General features: G+C 38.8%; 1 protein-coding gene across 1 annotated transcript; it reads left to right on the top strand.

The window, feature by feature from the left end:
• Positions 1 to 4,593: 4,593 nt before the first annotated feature.
• Positions 4,594 to 13,737, top strand: LOC308039348 (potassium channel, subfamily K, member 16-like; the record flags this gene model as incomplete). The annotated part of the gene is made up of 5 exons (XM_080342597.1): positions 4,594 to 4,806; positions 8,760 to 8,874; positions 9,454 to 9,620; positions 12,042 to 12,207; positions 13,514 to 13,737. The coding sequence occupies 5 exons, from the start codon at positions 4,594 to 4,596 to the stop codon at positions 13,735 to 13,737; spliced, it is 885 nt and encodes a 294-aa protein (XP_080198723.1).
• Positions 13,738 to 16,054: the final 2,317 nt, after the last annotated feature.

The raw sequence follows: 16,054 nt of genomic DNA, 5'->3' as shown, positions 1-16,054 counted from the left end.
GAGAGCAGGGCCACCATCCTGCCTCCAACCAACCCAGCTAGCTGGAGAACCAGAGGTTCCAAAACTTTGCTGAGGGAAGCAGCTGTTTTTTTAGGTTTTCATTAACATCTCCATTATGGTGAATTTATTCAAAGCTGGCCAAAAGAGTACTACTGGTACAACACCTCATTCCCTTTGACATTGAAGCATTTCCAATAACTTTTAGTAACTGATGAAGAGAAGGATCTCTATGGTATCCTGGTATTCGTGGAGATTTATTGGGAAAGTAGCTCTACAGTGATGGATATCATACAGATATTTCCAGGATTAAATTATGCCAGACATTGTGGATCATCTCATCTCTTATTTCAAGGCATTTCCAATCCTTTTATACAGTTTATTGCAGGAGAAGATAGATATCTGCTGAAAATAAAATAAAAGACGTGTAGATGTGGCACTGAGGGACATGGTTTAGTGGTGGATTTGGCAGTGTTAGGTTAATGGTTGGGCTCAATGGTCTTAGAGGTCTTTTCCAACCTAAACAATTCTATAATTCTATAACAAAATGTTAAGATCTTGTAAATGTTGCCTGTACAAAATATCCATTTGGAGAATATGGTTGTCAACAGGATGAAAACCTGGGAATGCCTAGTTAGATATAGCATGCTTGGTAGCTCTATATAGAATTTGTTTGTCTTTTCAAAGTCCACTTTTAATAACCACAACAGCCGAACTTCTAGTTTTAGATTATTTAATATTAATCACTTTTATTGTTGTTTAAATCAATGTTAAACGATCTTTTTCTATTTTTTTTCTGTTTCGATTCCTGCAATGTTTGCTTTGAAATCTCACCAATACAGCAAGCAATGTAAACTAGATATTTATAATAGTTACTTTACACACCTTGATTTGACACCACCACAGTAAAATTGAAGACTTCCAACTAAAACTTTGTTTTCCCTTTCTGTTGAGATAAATCTCAGAGGCCACACCTGAGATTTTCTAAAGACTATTTTCTGTTCATTTTTTGAGAGTAGCTGAGGTATATCATTTGACACAAACAGTGAACTAAACAGATATTTGTATTTGTGAGACAACAGTGGGGTTACTCAAATGCATTTATACTGATATAGAATGGAAATGAAAAGGTCTGCCTCAAATACAATAACTACAGAATTTGAGGATTTCCACCCTTCCTTGACCCATGGAATCTGAGAAAAACACTCTTGAAATCTTGGAACTCCTTATAAGCTTTCTCTGAAAATGCTCCGTATTTTCACCTATGTGAGTGTAAATCAGTAAGTCAAAATGATCAGTTTAAATTTGGAGTGAGAAAAAAATCAGAGTAGAAAATTTCCAGATGGCAGTGTCATGCTTGAAGAAATGCAAAAAGTTACTGCTATTTATATTTAACGTGATTCCAAATAATTTCTTTATCTCTTCCCTGAAGAGCAGGGTTTAAAAGCCATTCAAGGAGCAAGATAAATTCAAAATAATTCAGTATTTCCATGTACAAATTGTTCAGCCTGAAATGAATACCCTGGGGAAGAATATGTCCTTGGATCTTTGTGTCCAGTTTGCCATCTAGTTCTGTATAGAGACATTTCCTCCAGAAAATGTAGTCCAAAAATCCACCCTTTACCAGAAGTTTGAGGAAGATGGGATCAGCCAAGGTATCTTTCAGTCATTTAATTACTTATTTAAGAAACAGCATATTTGTATCTATGTAAATTATACTCCTACTGATCACAGTAGTATTTTTTCTGCCTTTTGAAGTACAGAGTGACGAAACCATGTCCGTTATTTTTGGCTTATCTTTTATTTAGTATCCCTCCATGTTTAAGAATTGTTATGCACTGTAACAATTTACCTATTGTAACAACAATAGGTAAAGCAACTGGAGAACTCTGAATCCTTTGACTTCCTCCAGGTAATACAAGTAACGTGATTAATTCTCTTGCTTGTAGACCAGGATGTAATTTTGGTATCTGTCGTCTCCAGAAGGGCTCAGATTTTCTCTGGGAAAAGCTGGATCCTACTGGGTCAGTCACATATTGCAACAGTATCAAGGGAAGAAGATACAATAACTGAAGGAATAATCAAGGAGGTCATGTTCAGCTCTGGATTCAAAACATGTTTTATGAGAATTCATTCCCTAGCTCTGAGACTAAATGCACTCTTGTGTTTAACATTGGCAGGGAGCACTGGAATAGCAGAACTTCTGAGTAACAGTTGATTTCCAAGTTCAGCTACTCTCAAGAAGTGTTTGTTTTCAGCATTTTTGATTTCTAATGTTTGTGAACTCATGGGTTTTTTTGTTTGTTTGTTTTCTCATTCAGAAGAGCATTAGAAGAGCCACCCAAATAGGATACACTTCTAATGCTGAAGTACTTAAGTAGGAATATCTACAGTGTACCAGTAAACACACCTTGACAATTTTAGTGACTCGATCTGCAAAATCCCTCAGAGAATTAAGATCCTAAAAGTAAACCTAACCAGACATTTTTTTCTTTTGGCACAATAATTTAGATGGACAAGTTTGGCAGCTGGAATGCTTTGTTGAACTGAACAGATAGAAAGGGACATAGAAGAGGCTCAGTGCTGTTCATTTATAATTTAATTAATAGGTTTATAACCTTAATTGTGAAATCTTCTTCAGCTGTGGGAATTTGTCTCAGCCCAGCTACATGCATGTTTTTGTATCCATTCCAGAAAATTAGTAGGCCAGCATTCTCTTGGACTGGTAGACATAGGTCCTATAAACTACAACATGACATACATCAGGATCTCTCGCCAGGCACAGCCCTGCTAGTGTAACAGGCAGTTGTGCAACATCTCAGGCTTGTCTACCTATAACATTTCGTGAGGTGCAGAATGAGCTGTACCTTTTAATTATGGAAATCAGATGCAGGAAGGAAGTTCTTGCTAGATACTCTGGAAGTAATTGTTATCCTTAGCACAGACAAAGAGAAGGCTTTCCATCAGTGATAAGTGGGACATCTCAGTTGCTTCAGATCAGTTTGCTCCATAGCGTTATTGCAGTGCTCAGTAATATCAATGTCACTATAGCTTCTATCTCCCAAATGCTTCACTTAGCTGAAAATAAATGAAAGAGCACCAAGGCTCTGAGTCCTTGCATGTTTCACTTCTCTATTGATACCTTTCTGTCCCCCAGTCACAGCAACAGAGTGGTCCAAGACAAGGTCCAAGATGTTCTTCTGTGAGTTCTCCATGATACTTTTCACTTTTCAGAGTGACAAGTGGCCTGCTGCTGCCAGTCAGTCATCCTCTTCTGGTTGGAGATGGCTGGCCCTAGGCTAGGAGCACAGTTCAAATGGCAAGTACAGGGGTTTTCCATTGTACAGATATGAATGAAACCATTTTTTCAGTCTGTTTCTCTGTTTTCTTTGTCTGTTTCTCTGTTCTCTTGTTTGCAGGTAGGTGAAAAACAATTTGAATACTAAGCAAAGGAGGGACACCTGTATCCAGAACATTTTAATTGGAAAGGAGTTTACAAACAAAACTGCAGCCCTAGCTACATGGCCTTCTTGCTTTGTGTATTTTCTTTCAGAAGCAGTGTGGCATAGATGACACCAGTCATAAAGCTCTTCCTACAGAAAAATATGCAAGCCCAGCTCATTTCCAGTGCATGATAATCATGAAGAGTCCCAGGAGTGAACCTCTGATACTTTTTTAGCTAACGATTAACCTAAAGGCCTCCTTCTCCCTTATGCATTTGGATTAAAAGAGCAATGCAGACACTGAAAGTAGGAGGTATGAGTGGTTCATTCACCAACTCTATGGACTAAAGGGTTTTGAAGTGTGCAATCATCTGACTAAGAGTTCAGACTGGCAGGCGAGGCAGTGAAGAGACTGATCTTACTAAGGTTAGAAAAGAAAGAGAACTTTTGTCTTGTGATCAGGCTGAACTCAGGATGTTTATGAGCTTCATCATGCTACTTTCACTGGTGCCAGCAATGTTTGTATGGTACAGAAGGCAGCTGTTGACTTTTCCATTTAGTAAGCTACATACTCTGTTCTGGGGAGTCTGCTGTAATTAAAGAGGTTTTAGTGCTTTCTTGTACAGAAGTCTAGTGTTTAGAGTAAGTCTTTACTTATCAAGACCTTAAGAGTCTTTTTGTGACTCTATATTGGTATGACCCTGAGTAAGTAATTCAGCTACAGTTTTACTTCAGCTTTCCAGCCTGGAAAACAATACCAGTTTCCAGAGGGCTTGTGTCAGGCTTCATGAATTTGATTGAGATCTCTGGATAAAAGTTTTTTGTTTTGTTTTTGTTTGGTTGGTTGTTTGGTTTGGTTTGGGTTTGTTTGGTTTTGTTTTGTTTTAACAGGAGAAAAACAGTATGATTCACATTCTTGTTAAGCCATAAATGTTCTTCCTTTATTTCGGATAGAGAAAAGATGTGGAGAGGTAAAATGTGCCTGTTAGTCTCATTTTGTATAGGCTTGATACTTGTGTGTTTTGTTAAAAAATTCTCCAGGGCAGAAGCAGGTAACATGGGTGTGTGATTTCTGGGTGTCCCAGGTAGCACACGTCTTGGGGCAGTAACCTATTAAGTACTGAACAGGGACTGGTGGCAGCAGAGCGGCAGCATGCCCCTCCTCACCCTACACAACCAGCAGATTGGCTGGACTCCACTGCTGGTACTGGGGTATCTCTTCTACCTCCTTCTGGGAGCTATGGTCTTCCAGCTGCTGGAGAAGCAGGCAGAGACACACTTTCGGGACCAGTTCCAGCTGGAGAAGCTCAAGTTCCTACAGAACTACACGTGCCTGGATAGGAAAGCCCTGGAGCAGTTTGTACAGGTAAGAGGAACAGGGTCTCATTATTTTGGTTCAAGTACTATTTTGGTTAGGAGAAATTATAGTATTTAGACCAAGCATGTCATAAATTGATCTGTTGTCCATGATGTTAAAAGACTGACTGTAGAAGAGAAAGGAAGAGGCTTCTCAAGCCCATTCACATTCCTCTTTGTCTTGATCTTTTGTACTTTTTTCTTCTGTCAGTCATGAACTCCCAAAATATGCAAATCCGCTAATGCACTTTCAATTGCAATAATTTCCACTTTATGATTTCCAGCCCTTTAATTCATTATTACATGGGAATTATACATGAGAACAAAAACTAAGAAACAAACCTACAACAAGTAAGTTGCCCTATCACCATACTTCAGCCCAAACCTATGCAAATTCTGCCCTTTTCTACCAGAAAATTTCTACTGCCTTTGAAGGTGGTCTTGCACTTCATTAATGACATCTTCAATTACATTTTAAGCTATTCCTCAAAGCAGGCTAGAGATAAATTATGAGATCCTTCTTGGTATTTTTATAGACAAATCCTCTCATTCTCATATTGCAAAAACTCAACAGAAATTCTTTAACTATCGATTTGTTCATGAGATCCAGTTTCAGAGCTGGGTGCTAAATGATTTGAACTCTTTCTACCAGGTCATTATACCTGTTGGAAACACTAAACATGCTGCAAGTTTGCACTGTCCAAGCCAGAGGATTACCACAAAGGTATACGCTTTTGATCAACAAAAAGTCCAGATTCTGTAAATGGATTTAAGCAAATAGTGACATTTAGATTACAAAGATAAAAGGAGGTGCCTAAACTTCTTTTTACAAGGACAGTTTTCTCATTGCTAACACTGTGATATATTTCCTGTGGAGCATTTGGCACTGGCCAGAAAATGACTGGAGTTTTCAAGAACTTACATGCCTAAAAATAACTCTGGTTTTTTTCAGCTTCACCAGCTGGTGGTGTTACCTGACTTTCCCTTAGCTCTGAGACAGAGATGGTAGTCAAGAAAACACTCATTCTCATTCTAAACCAATTTGGGATACACCATTGGATTGAGAAGTTTAGTTAAATCTCCAGTACCCTAGAAACTTCAGGGGGGGTTCACAAATGTCCAGATTCTCCTCTCTCTGGCTCCAGTGGAGCTTCCTTAGCACTGCCGGGCAACCCAGACAATCACATGTTGCTGTCTCTCTGCTGAATCACATACATTTCACTTGCAAGGTGTTCATAGAAAAAAGAGCTGGGGGCACTAGTTTATCCTCCACGATGAATCAAGCTTCAAAGGACTTACACTCGGTAGTCCTCAGGGTAAATGTAAGTGCAGGTGCCCTCTAACTCACCTGTCATTTACAAGACCTCTTAAGAAATTTCTCCAGCTCTTTCTTACAGTGAGGAATAGAAATCTTCCCATATTAAATCTCTAAAACTAATGCAGGGAAGAAATAATCTATGTGCACTTTTTCACTACTTGGTTAAGGTGGCCTGTTCATCATATCAGAAGTTCCAGTCTGAAAACTGACAGCATTCCTGCTGTGGTGAGACACAACCACTAGATTCAATCTGCTCAGCTGACAAGTAGAAGGTGTCTCGTCTTACTGCCAGTTCTTTAAACCTAAATCCTGGAATCTGAGAATCAACCCAGGCTTTCTTTTCGCATATCAATTATCACTAATAATAGAGTTACCACTTATTGGCTTGATTGTGTATGAAGCAAATTCTCACCATTCCATGTCCATAAAGTGCATTGGCTCTGTTCGGCTAAAACTGCCAAGCTGAGAGGTGGTCCTGACCTGCAGCTCCTAAGCTGAACAGCCTAGAACTTTGGGGGAGTGCAAATCCAAACTCTGTGATCTGATGTGTCTCTGCTAAACATACTTTGGCCAGGAAATTATGCCATTCTGACTGCATAACTGAGAATTAGATTCATTGAGCAAGGAGAAACCTTTTTTTAAGTCCCTGTTTCCAGTATGTCCATGCTTTTTCTACCCCAAAGGAAATATAGTGTAAATATTGACCAAGAGGACCAAATCCTTGTCTATGACCACAAGTGGCTGCAATATGTATTGAGGGGGAGACAGAAACAGAAATGGCAGGCAGCTTTTATTCTCTCCATACCCTACTATAGTTTTATATAGGCTTCTTACTCTTACTGTAGATTATAAGACATTGCTTTTACTTACTGGCTGCTTCTGCTCCCAAAGCTAACAGCTAATGTACATCTGCTCTGTTCACATTCGATCCATAACCATTACCTGAGGTGTAGGTGGAAAGGAGCTAGGAGACACTATAACTGTCACACATGAATCTGTTTGTTTAGGAATGATTCTTCTGGGCACCAGTATGCCATTTCTTTCATGAGGTTGTACTTAAAAGCAACCATCAGACCAAGAAGTCTGGCCTTGTCAGACTGTCTGAAGTATTTAATGTTCAACATTACCTTACTTATCCATGGTGGCTTTCAAGATGTGAATGTAGCTCCTCTGAACTCTTGTGCACTGAAATGGATAGAACTGACAAGCGTTCCTTACAGGGTTGAATTAAACCTCTGATTGTTTTATGCATTTCAAAAGACTCACACCTCAGTAGCTTCTCTGTGTTCTTCTAACCAGTAAATAAAATTGTAAACTCCAGATAATTACACAAGTCAAATTCTTCCCATTCTAAGAACAAGCTTTTAATGGATAACGTAAAGTTCTTTGTCATAGTGAAAAGAAACTCTGCTGGCACTTCAGTCATGACATCACATGAAGATGCCTAGCAGCCCTATCTGATGTACTTGACCAATGCTGTAGGATGTTTTACTGAAGGAATAACATGAGCTATTTAACTTAGGATACTCAGTCCACCAGCACAGATCAGCTAATGTTGCAGAACCTATGCAGAATCAGATACGTTGTAGAGGGTAGGTTCATCAGATGAGCAATCCTTGTGGCACTGGTCCGCATTTGAAGTAAGAAAGAATATCTTCTTTGGTCTCATACTCCTGGAATCAACTAAAGCTGGGGTTGCTGTTGAAACCTGCTCATGTCTTGCATCATAATAAAGTCTGTAGAAGAGATGAACAAGTAATTCCTTCAGGCATTTGGCAAAATGACGAAGGCTGTGACCTGGACCTCAACTTTAGTATGTAACAAACAAGAAGATTCTTGAAACTCCAGCTACTGAGCAGAAGGTAGCCAGTCTCTTTCAGAGAAATCCTTAGGGAGAGCAAGGGAACACAATCTTCCCTAAGGCAGCTAACATGACATTTGATGCTTAAATAGAAGCAGCATTTCTTTTGCACACAATAGTTTTGGTCATCTGGTAAGAGCTATCTGGAATAGCCAAGTATATTTCATTAGTTAATCTTTCAGACTAGGAAAAGCCTGATATTCATTGAAAATTATTGGAAAGCCACAGCTGAAAATAGTAATTCATCCTCAGTAGTACTTACATGGAGGAAACAGAAATAAGTATGTTCCCCATACCCCTACCCACAGATACATACATACGTTTACAGAATGACAGAATGTTAGGGATTGGAAGAGGCCTCAAAAGGTCATCTAGTCCAAAATTTACACATGCCCAAATTAAAAACTAGAATTAGATTACTAGACTAGGGAGGAAGAGGGATTGCCTTTATTTTTTATGGCATAACTTCATTTTCCCTGTCTGATCACTCTGGGGGCTCCTTCCACTCCCTTCCCCTTACACTTGAAGTAGTTATGGAACCAATCCCACTTCAATAGCCAGTTCTCCAGTGACAAGAGGTCAAATTCCTGACCAGGTCTATTTCCAAGTTTCACCATGTCGATGCAAAGCTATGTTAGTTGAACTCTACCCTCTTACTTGCATCATTTATTGCTCAAGATGGAAAGCAATATTTACTTCTCTTTTTATTTTTCCTGTCATTCTTTCTGATTTGGTCTAATGGGTTGCTCATCTTTGCTCCTTTCTTTTACCTCTTCTTTCTCAGGTCCTTATGGAAGCATGGGAAAAAGGAGTCAACCCAGAAGGAAACTCTACGAATCCTGGTAACTGGGACTTCAGCAACTCCTTCTTTTTTGCAGGAACTGTTGTCACCACTATAGGTGAGGTACTCTCTTTTCTTATTAATTGGAGTTTCTCCCAGCTGTCCTGTAAAGCCCACAGAAATGTGCAATTGGTGGACAGAATACGGCTGCAAGACAATCTTGACTATTGTGGGTTACAGTTTTCTATTGGTTTCCAATTATATCTGTTATTCTTGTGTATCCAGCATATAACACCTGGGAAAACAAACAAACAAACAAACAAACAAACAACAAACCAAAAATAAAACTGAGTGCCTATTGGGTACATGACATATAATTTTGTACATGAACAGCTTATCTCAAGGTTGCTTTAAAGCATTCAGTTGCATTGACCACAAAACCAGAGACCTATAGAAAATTACAATACTCTTTAAGAGTACTATTTTTCATGTTAAATTCTGTTAGCAATAGTGAATACACAGGGCTCCGTCATAAACTATGACAATTTGCAGGCAGATTTAATTGCACAAAATCAAAGGATCACAGGTCCCTGAAGCTTGATGGAGTTGAGCTTCCAAGACTAGGAACTTCCTATGTTGGCCTGCAACCTGATTGTAAAGCCTTTTCATGTAGCTGTTTTCTTCTTTTTTCTTCCAGGTTATGGTAACCTGTCCCCCAGCACAGTGGCAGGACAGATCTTCTGTGTGTTTTATGCCTTATTCGGAGTGCCCCTTAACCTGGCCTTCCTTAATCAGCTGGGGAAAAGCCTCAATGCTCACCTGATCACCTTGGAAAGATGGGTACAAAAGCCAGGTCGTGCCCAGGTACAATGTCTGTCTATCATTTATTCCCACTATTTTGAAACTAATTAAAGTTCTCTTCTCAGATAGGTACTGCTGCTGCTAGATTGGGTTTCCTTGTGTGTGCCTACATTTTTTGTGAACGGTGGCAATTATTTGGCCCTCTATATCAGAAAAATTTTATACTCTTTTTATCTATGATAGCTTTAAAGCAATTTGCTTTTCCTTGAGAGACTCTAGATTTGCCTTTTTAAAACTTGACTCAGCAAAACTGTTAAGCATGCATAGCCTCAATTTTGATCAGAGTCCTTAAGCTCTGGTGACCTTAGCAGAATACACGCATATAAACACATTGCTGAATCCAGCTATTATTATCTAGCCTATGCTAGTATCTATCCAGAATCTCTCTCACATTGTGCAAACACAACTTACTTTTATTGGCCTGCTAATCTGTCTTGAATTACCTTCCCTGATTGTGCCAGCAATTTAGGATTTGCTCTTCTTTTCTTGAGTTATAAATAGATACTACTTCTCCTTAGATATAGCTTATTAGTAAGCCATTGCACTAGTCCAGATGCACTGGAATAAGGGAAACACTGATAACAGAAAAGACATGAAGGTAATTTACAACAAAGTTACTGCTTGTTTCTGAGAAAAGTTTCAATTGAATGACCCCTTTAGCTAAGGAAAATGGAGATTAGATATGTTGAAACATTTCAGAGTTCTGGCACAACTTTTTTTCTCCTTTTCATTTGTAAAATCTCTAAGTCACTGCATTCTTACCTACATTGAGAAACTTATAAAGGTACTGTCAAAGGTAGACTTGGTTTATACGAGCAAGAACTTCTTTAGCTGCATAACCTATGTCTGTTTGCCAAATGTATGCAGCTCTACCACTAGAAGGATATTAATGCTAGTACAGCTGCAACTTTCCTGAGATTTCCAATAGCACCTCAGAGATGTGATTTTTTTTTTCCTTTTTTCCTTTTCACTCCTGAATTAACACCTCATTTCTGGTGGAACTCCTACAATCAGACAAAGTTTTGAAGCTGTACATGCTTGTTCGCTCTGAAAAGCATCTTCCAGGTAGTAGGTTTGTCTCCTCTTAAACACAATTCAGTCATGCTTTGGGAAATGAATTACAATCAGGTCTTCATTCTTGACTTACTGTCCCCTGCATTAATGTTTGTACCATAAAGTTCTTAAAAGCCAGGATAAAAAGTAATATTTTTTGCATTTCAGTATAGAATTGTATGCAAATTTTACTATCTAATTAAATGCTATCACACTTCTGGAATGAACTAAATGAGAACAGATATCAACTATAATCATGCCAGTCAGTAATTCTCAAAGTGATTTGCAAATGATGTAAGTATTATTATACAGCTGGACAGATGTGGTACATAATACAGAAGTGATTTGTCAAAGTCACCCAGTAAGCTCACGCCAAGTTTCTCAAGCTCAGCAGACTATTTTATATGTGAGATAGCATAGAGAGAGAAAGAAAAACATGATACCGAGACCTTCTACTTTATAACAGTGGTTTGGCTTTTCATCTAGTCACAATAGGCACATGCATAGAAAATCATATTCTGGTTCGAATGCCTTTGAGGGCATTTTTAAACAATTGCAATGAGTTTGCATCAGCGCACACATCACTAGTTGAAAGTCCACCAGAGTGTGTTCCCTGGAAAGCCATGAGTTCCTGATCTTCGATCCTACACTTCAAAAATCCCGTCCTAACCCATCCACTGACCATTCTATGTACTTACCTGTTGCAGCCACCTATGCTGTAACTTATCTCCCGGAAGGCAGATGTTTGTACTGAGAGACATAAATCTGCCCAGTGCTGACAGAAAACAGTTCTGCTCTGAATGCTTCTAAGTTAAAAATACAAGCAGCCAAAGTGACTTCACTTAGATTTCATCCAAACATATCTTTGGCTGAGCTCTTGCAAGCCACTTTATAAATCTTTGGAAGCAGTCATGGAGAAGAGAACCCTAATTTGTTCTTGCCAATCTTTGTATCATGAGTTATGCAGTACTTGGCGATTTTCCTCAAAGACAGGAGCCAGATGATTACAAGAGCATCTCCACTTGAGTTGAAATTGTAAAGTGAGTATTTAATTCCTATGGTTGCCATGATAATTTTGAAAATATGACTTGAGCATACTTAAAAACTCATTGCAAAAAGCTTTTAAAAAATGCTCACTTTTTACCTAATTTTGAGATTTTTTTTTTTTATTCATGATTAGGTACAATATCTGTGTGAAGCATAAATGGTGAGGTCATCCTGCAGTGCATGGAAACATTGGTTTATCCTTCCTTTTTTGAACATTGCTTCCAGCTGGAAAGTGTTTGTGATTCAAAAGCAAAATAGATGGAGCAATTTCCACTAGACAACCACTCAGTTCTACTTAGCTGCCATCTTCCTTTTACCTTTCAGGTGGTTCAAACACTGGCAGTGGCCATCTTCCTTACTGCTGGGAGCTTGCTCTTTCTAGTGTTCCCACCATTGGTCTTCAGTTACATAGAAGGCTGGAGCTATGGAGAAGGCTTTTATTTCACCTTCATTACCCTGAGCACCATTGGATTTGGGGACTATGTCATAGGTAATAAAGAAGGTGAACTGGATTGAACTTCATTGAAATTAGTTACTCTAGTATAAAGCTAAATACAAAGAGCACAGATATCCATTCCACTATAAATTTGGTACAAGGGTTAGCTGAGCCAGGCTCGTAATAATGAGCTAATGTATTATATGACATGGGCATTTTTCTCTTGGCAGCTAAGCTGAGAGTCACCAAACTCGTTTCACATATGCCACTGAACACTTATTCAACAGTGACTATATTCAAGCTGGTACAAGTGTGATCCATGAGTCACAGGTAGAATATAAATTATATCTCTTTGTCAGCAGTAAGCCTCTGAACCACCCTCTCCTAACAGTCATTTGTTTCAGCAAGTGTCTACTGTTCCTAATAAGAAATCATGTCAGATATGAAACGATCAGTACTTACAGCATGGAGAATATTACTGACAGCCCTGGGATGTCTGTGAAAGAAAACAAACCCAGTGAGATTACATAGTCTTCAGAGATCAAGGCTGAGACACACGAGGGGCTATTTTCCCACCCGCTTATTTGAACAAATGTTCTTAACACATTTTGTATAGTGTGGTTATTTGTTAAAAACACTAGGGTCTCTTACTTCATGAGTAGTAGCTCTCCTCTCCTAGAGGTTGTAACTATGTCCCAAAAGGAGATAAAAACCCATTCCATCTGAATCTGGGTACTGTGAAGTTTCGTTATGATCTGAATGATTGAGACTAAATGGATGGCTGCTGTACTGTCCTGTGCCTGCATCAGCTGCACAAATTGCCCATGTTGTGGAAATATCAAACTGGGGATTAATTTTCCCATAACTACTTTAAGTGGCTGCATTTCCAAATAATATTCTCCAGGTGATTTTGAACCCTCGTTACTGAGGCATATCACACTACCAAAAGCAAACACTATATATCACTGAGCTAGTAAACCACATCCATCTAAATCATCTGAGATTCCCTTTAATAAAACATGGCTAATATGAATTCAACATTGAGTTTCCAATATGTTTTTTTTCTTTGTCAGTGGCTAGAAACACTTGATTCTGTGCATTCCGGGTTAAAATCAGACATGGCTATTTTTATGATATAGCTTCAGCTTCAGAGATTTTATACCAACTCTGATAAGCTTAACCTAAGAGTTGGAACACAACAACAACAACAACAACAACAACAAACCAAACAAACAAACAAAAAAAAGAATGCTCATAGATCACACAAACTTTTTTAAACATGCACTTCTGCAGGGAATGTATGTTGTCCAACAGACCAAAGCTGTCAAGATTAATATGCAAAATTTCCTGGATTTTTCAGGCACAAACCCCAACAAGCACTATATCCCAGTCTACAGGAGCTTAACTGCAATTTGGATTGTTTTTGGATTGGCCTGGCTGGCTCTGGTCTTCAACGTGGGAGCTGACTTGATGGAAAAATTCCTTCAGCTAAAGTGGCACCAGCCCGACTTAAGCTTGGCAGAAGGAGCCACGACCAAATCAGAAGATGAACCTGAGCAGCCTAGAATCCACATCCCTAGTTGAGCGAGGTACACAGAAAGCTGTCTTGAAAGCTCATCCTTCATCTGTATCTCACACTAGGCAAGGCCTGTGGGTAAAGGACTAAACAACCGCTTGTGGACTGTTTCCTACGGAGGAAATGTTTCAGATGCACTGAAATGTTCACACACTGTGTGGGCATCAGCCAACTAAAACCTCTAAAGCAGTAGTCCTCATGGTAAAACAACTGCCCCAGGATTCATTTTACACTTCTCACTCAACAAAAGCAATTTCCCATGAAGTAATCAATTATTATCCTTTTTCTCTAGTGGAATTCAATTCTTATTGTCACTCATTTTCAAAAAGTCCAGAGTGACTCCCTCCCAGTTCCAATGAGAAGTCATGTCACCAAGAATCTTGAGTGGAAAAAGTCAGGTACAGCAATCTTTCTTCATCTCCAATCAGAAAACAAACAAAACCACAGAGGAATATCAACAGTAATGACCATATGCTTAATGACATCCAACCAATTAAGATTCATTTGCTGTTGTCTGAAATCAGCAGCCTTCATATAAAATTATAACACTTCTTTAGTTCCTGAACTAAAATGCTTCTTTCTTAAATTGTGCAGAAAATATGTGTCTGTGCAGTGGTGCCTGGACTGTCACAATTTGTTTCAAAGAGAACTAACAGCTCAAAGCAGGTCCTTACCCTTATTGCAGTTCATTTCACAGTCACTTGAAAGCAGCACCTTAAATCTAAATGCAAGCAGACTTCCTTATTTTCAGCCAGATCACCAATATTAGTAGTCTGGCATTTGCTTTGGGCCAGTTCAGTGAAGAACTTTCATGCACTGTACAGAGCTGATGCTGTCTGTATAACTCTAAAGAGGCCAATGGTGAGCTTTTGTGCTAAATCTGATCCTCAGTGATGCACATAGAGTTACCCATGAGAAAGAGGGAGTTTGATTTTGTCACAGATTTTGTAAGTCAAAAGTAGCAGCAGCCATTTCCAAAGAAGCAGAAAAGTCAAAGGACATGTAAGCACCTTATAATAGGCTTGTAGCTGAGATATGAAACTGTAGTCACACTCTGTATTAAAGTAAACTATAGAAGCTCGATAAAACAATTATCCATTCATTGAGTACCATACTAGATTGTTTAAGATCATTATTAACACATTCCATGGGTATGATTGTAATCACATACATCCAGCTATTTATTCAGTGTGTTTATAACTCAAACTAAACATCAATTAATCTTTTTAAACTCATTTGTTAGTGGAGCTTTTCAGTAAAGTGTGAGTGAAATATGACTGCCATGTACAACTAGCCGCAAGCTAGCCTGTGGCTGATGGGCTACAGTAACCTCAAACTTTCAGCTGCCTTTCAGCAGCTGTTTTGATATTTCATTTTGGGGAAGTGTCCATAAAACACGTAGACATGTGTAGGTCACAAATCTCTTCCCACATACTTTCTGAGGAGGGTCACAACAGATGGTTGTTCTTACATCTGTCTTGGTTCCTGTTTTCTTTGCTAGTTGGGAACTCCTAAATAGTGAAATGTGGCTGCTTAAATCTGAAATGCTGGCATACAAGAATGCCAGCTATGGTTTATTCAACTCATTTCAAAACTGCGTTTTTGAATACTTATCCCATCTGAGATTTCCCTGCTACCTACCTCACAGATTTTATCTCCTCAGATTTTGCACTGATCTTCCTCTATGCCCTCAGCTATTCTCATAAATTTGTGCAACGACTTTCTTTGTAGCTTCTTTCACTGAGAGCAGACAACTCTCTCCTGTCTGGCTTTTTGTATCTTTGCAAATCTCACGGGAAACTTTCAGTCTCATTATTCTCTATTCCTCAGACATAATTTTGCATATGCACTTGTTAACTTCATTACAATTACTGAAGTCTGTACACACCTTGTGCCAACACTACAAGCTATTTTAAGGCTGTTTGTGTGAAAGAAAAAACTAAAATTCTACAGACTTTTATATCTGACCTACTCCCTTCACCTTGCCTTTTTCTATGCCTTACTTACTTTATCTAGCCACAGCCAGCCACAAAACATGCACTGGTCTAAAGGTAATCCTATATAGTGTTTTATATCATGCTGCATGACATAAAAAATTATAATGAGGTTTATCAGGGATATGCATGCATCACTTACTGGCAAAGTGTTTGTTAAAATCATTCTCACTTAACATCTGACAGCAGGAAGTTTGGATTGTTTTTACTACAGTCCAGAAAATTGCCCCTGTACCTGATACTGATTTAGCAAAGTAGCAGCAAGGTGAGATTATCTTCTGATTTTTTTGCTACTGCTGCATTTAGTAAGGCTGCAAGCAGCTGCAGCAGC

Source organism: Nesoenas mayeri (assembly GCF_963082525.1).
Source record: "Nesoenas mayeri genome assembly, chromosome: 3".
NCBI classification, from domain to species: domain Eukaryota; kingdom Metazoa; phylum Chordata; class Aves; order Columbiformes; family Columbidae; genus Nesoenas; species Nesoenas mayeri.
The sequence above is the reverse complement of the archived record's forward strand: the minus strand, read 5'-3'. Positions and strand labels throughout refer to the sequence as shown.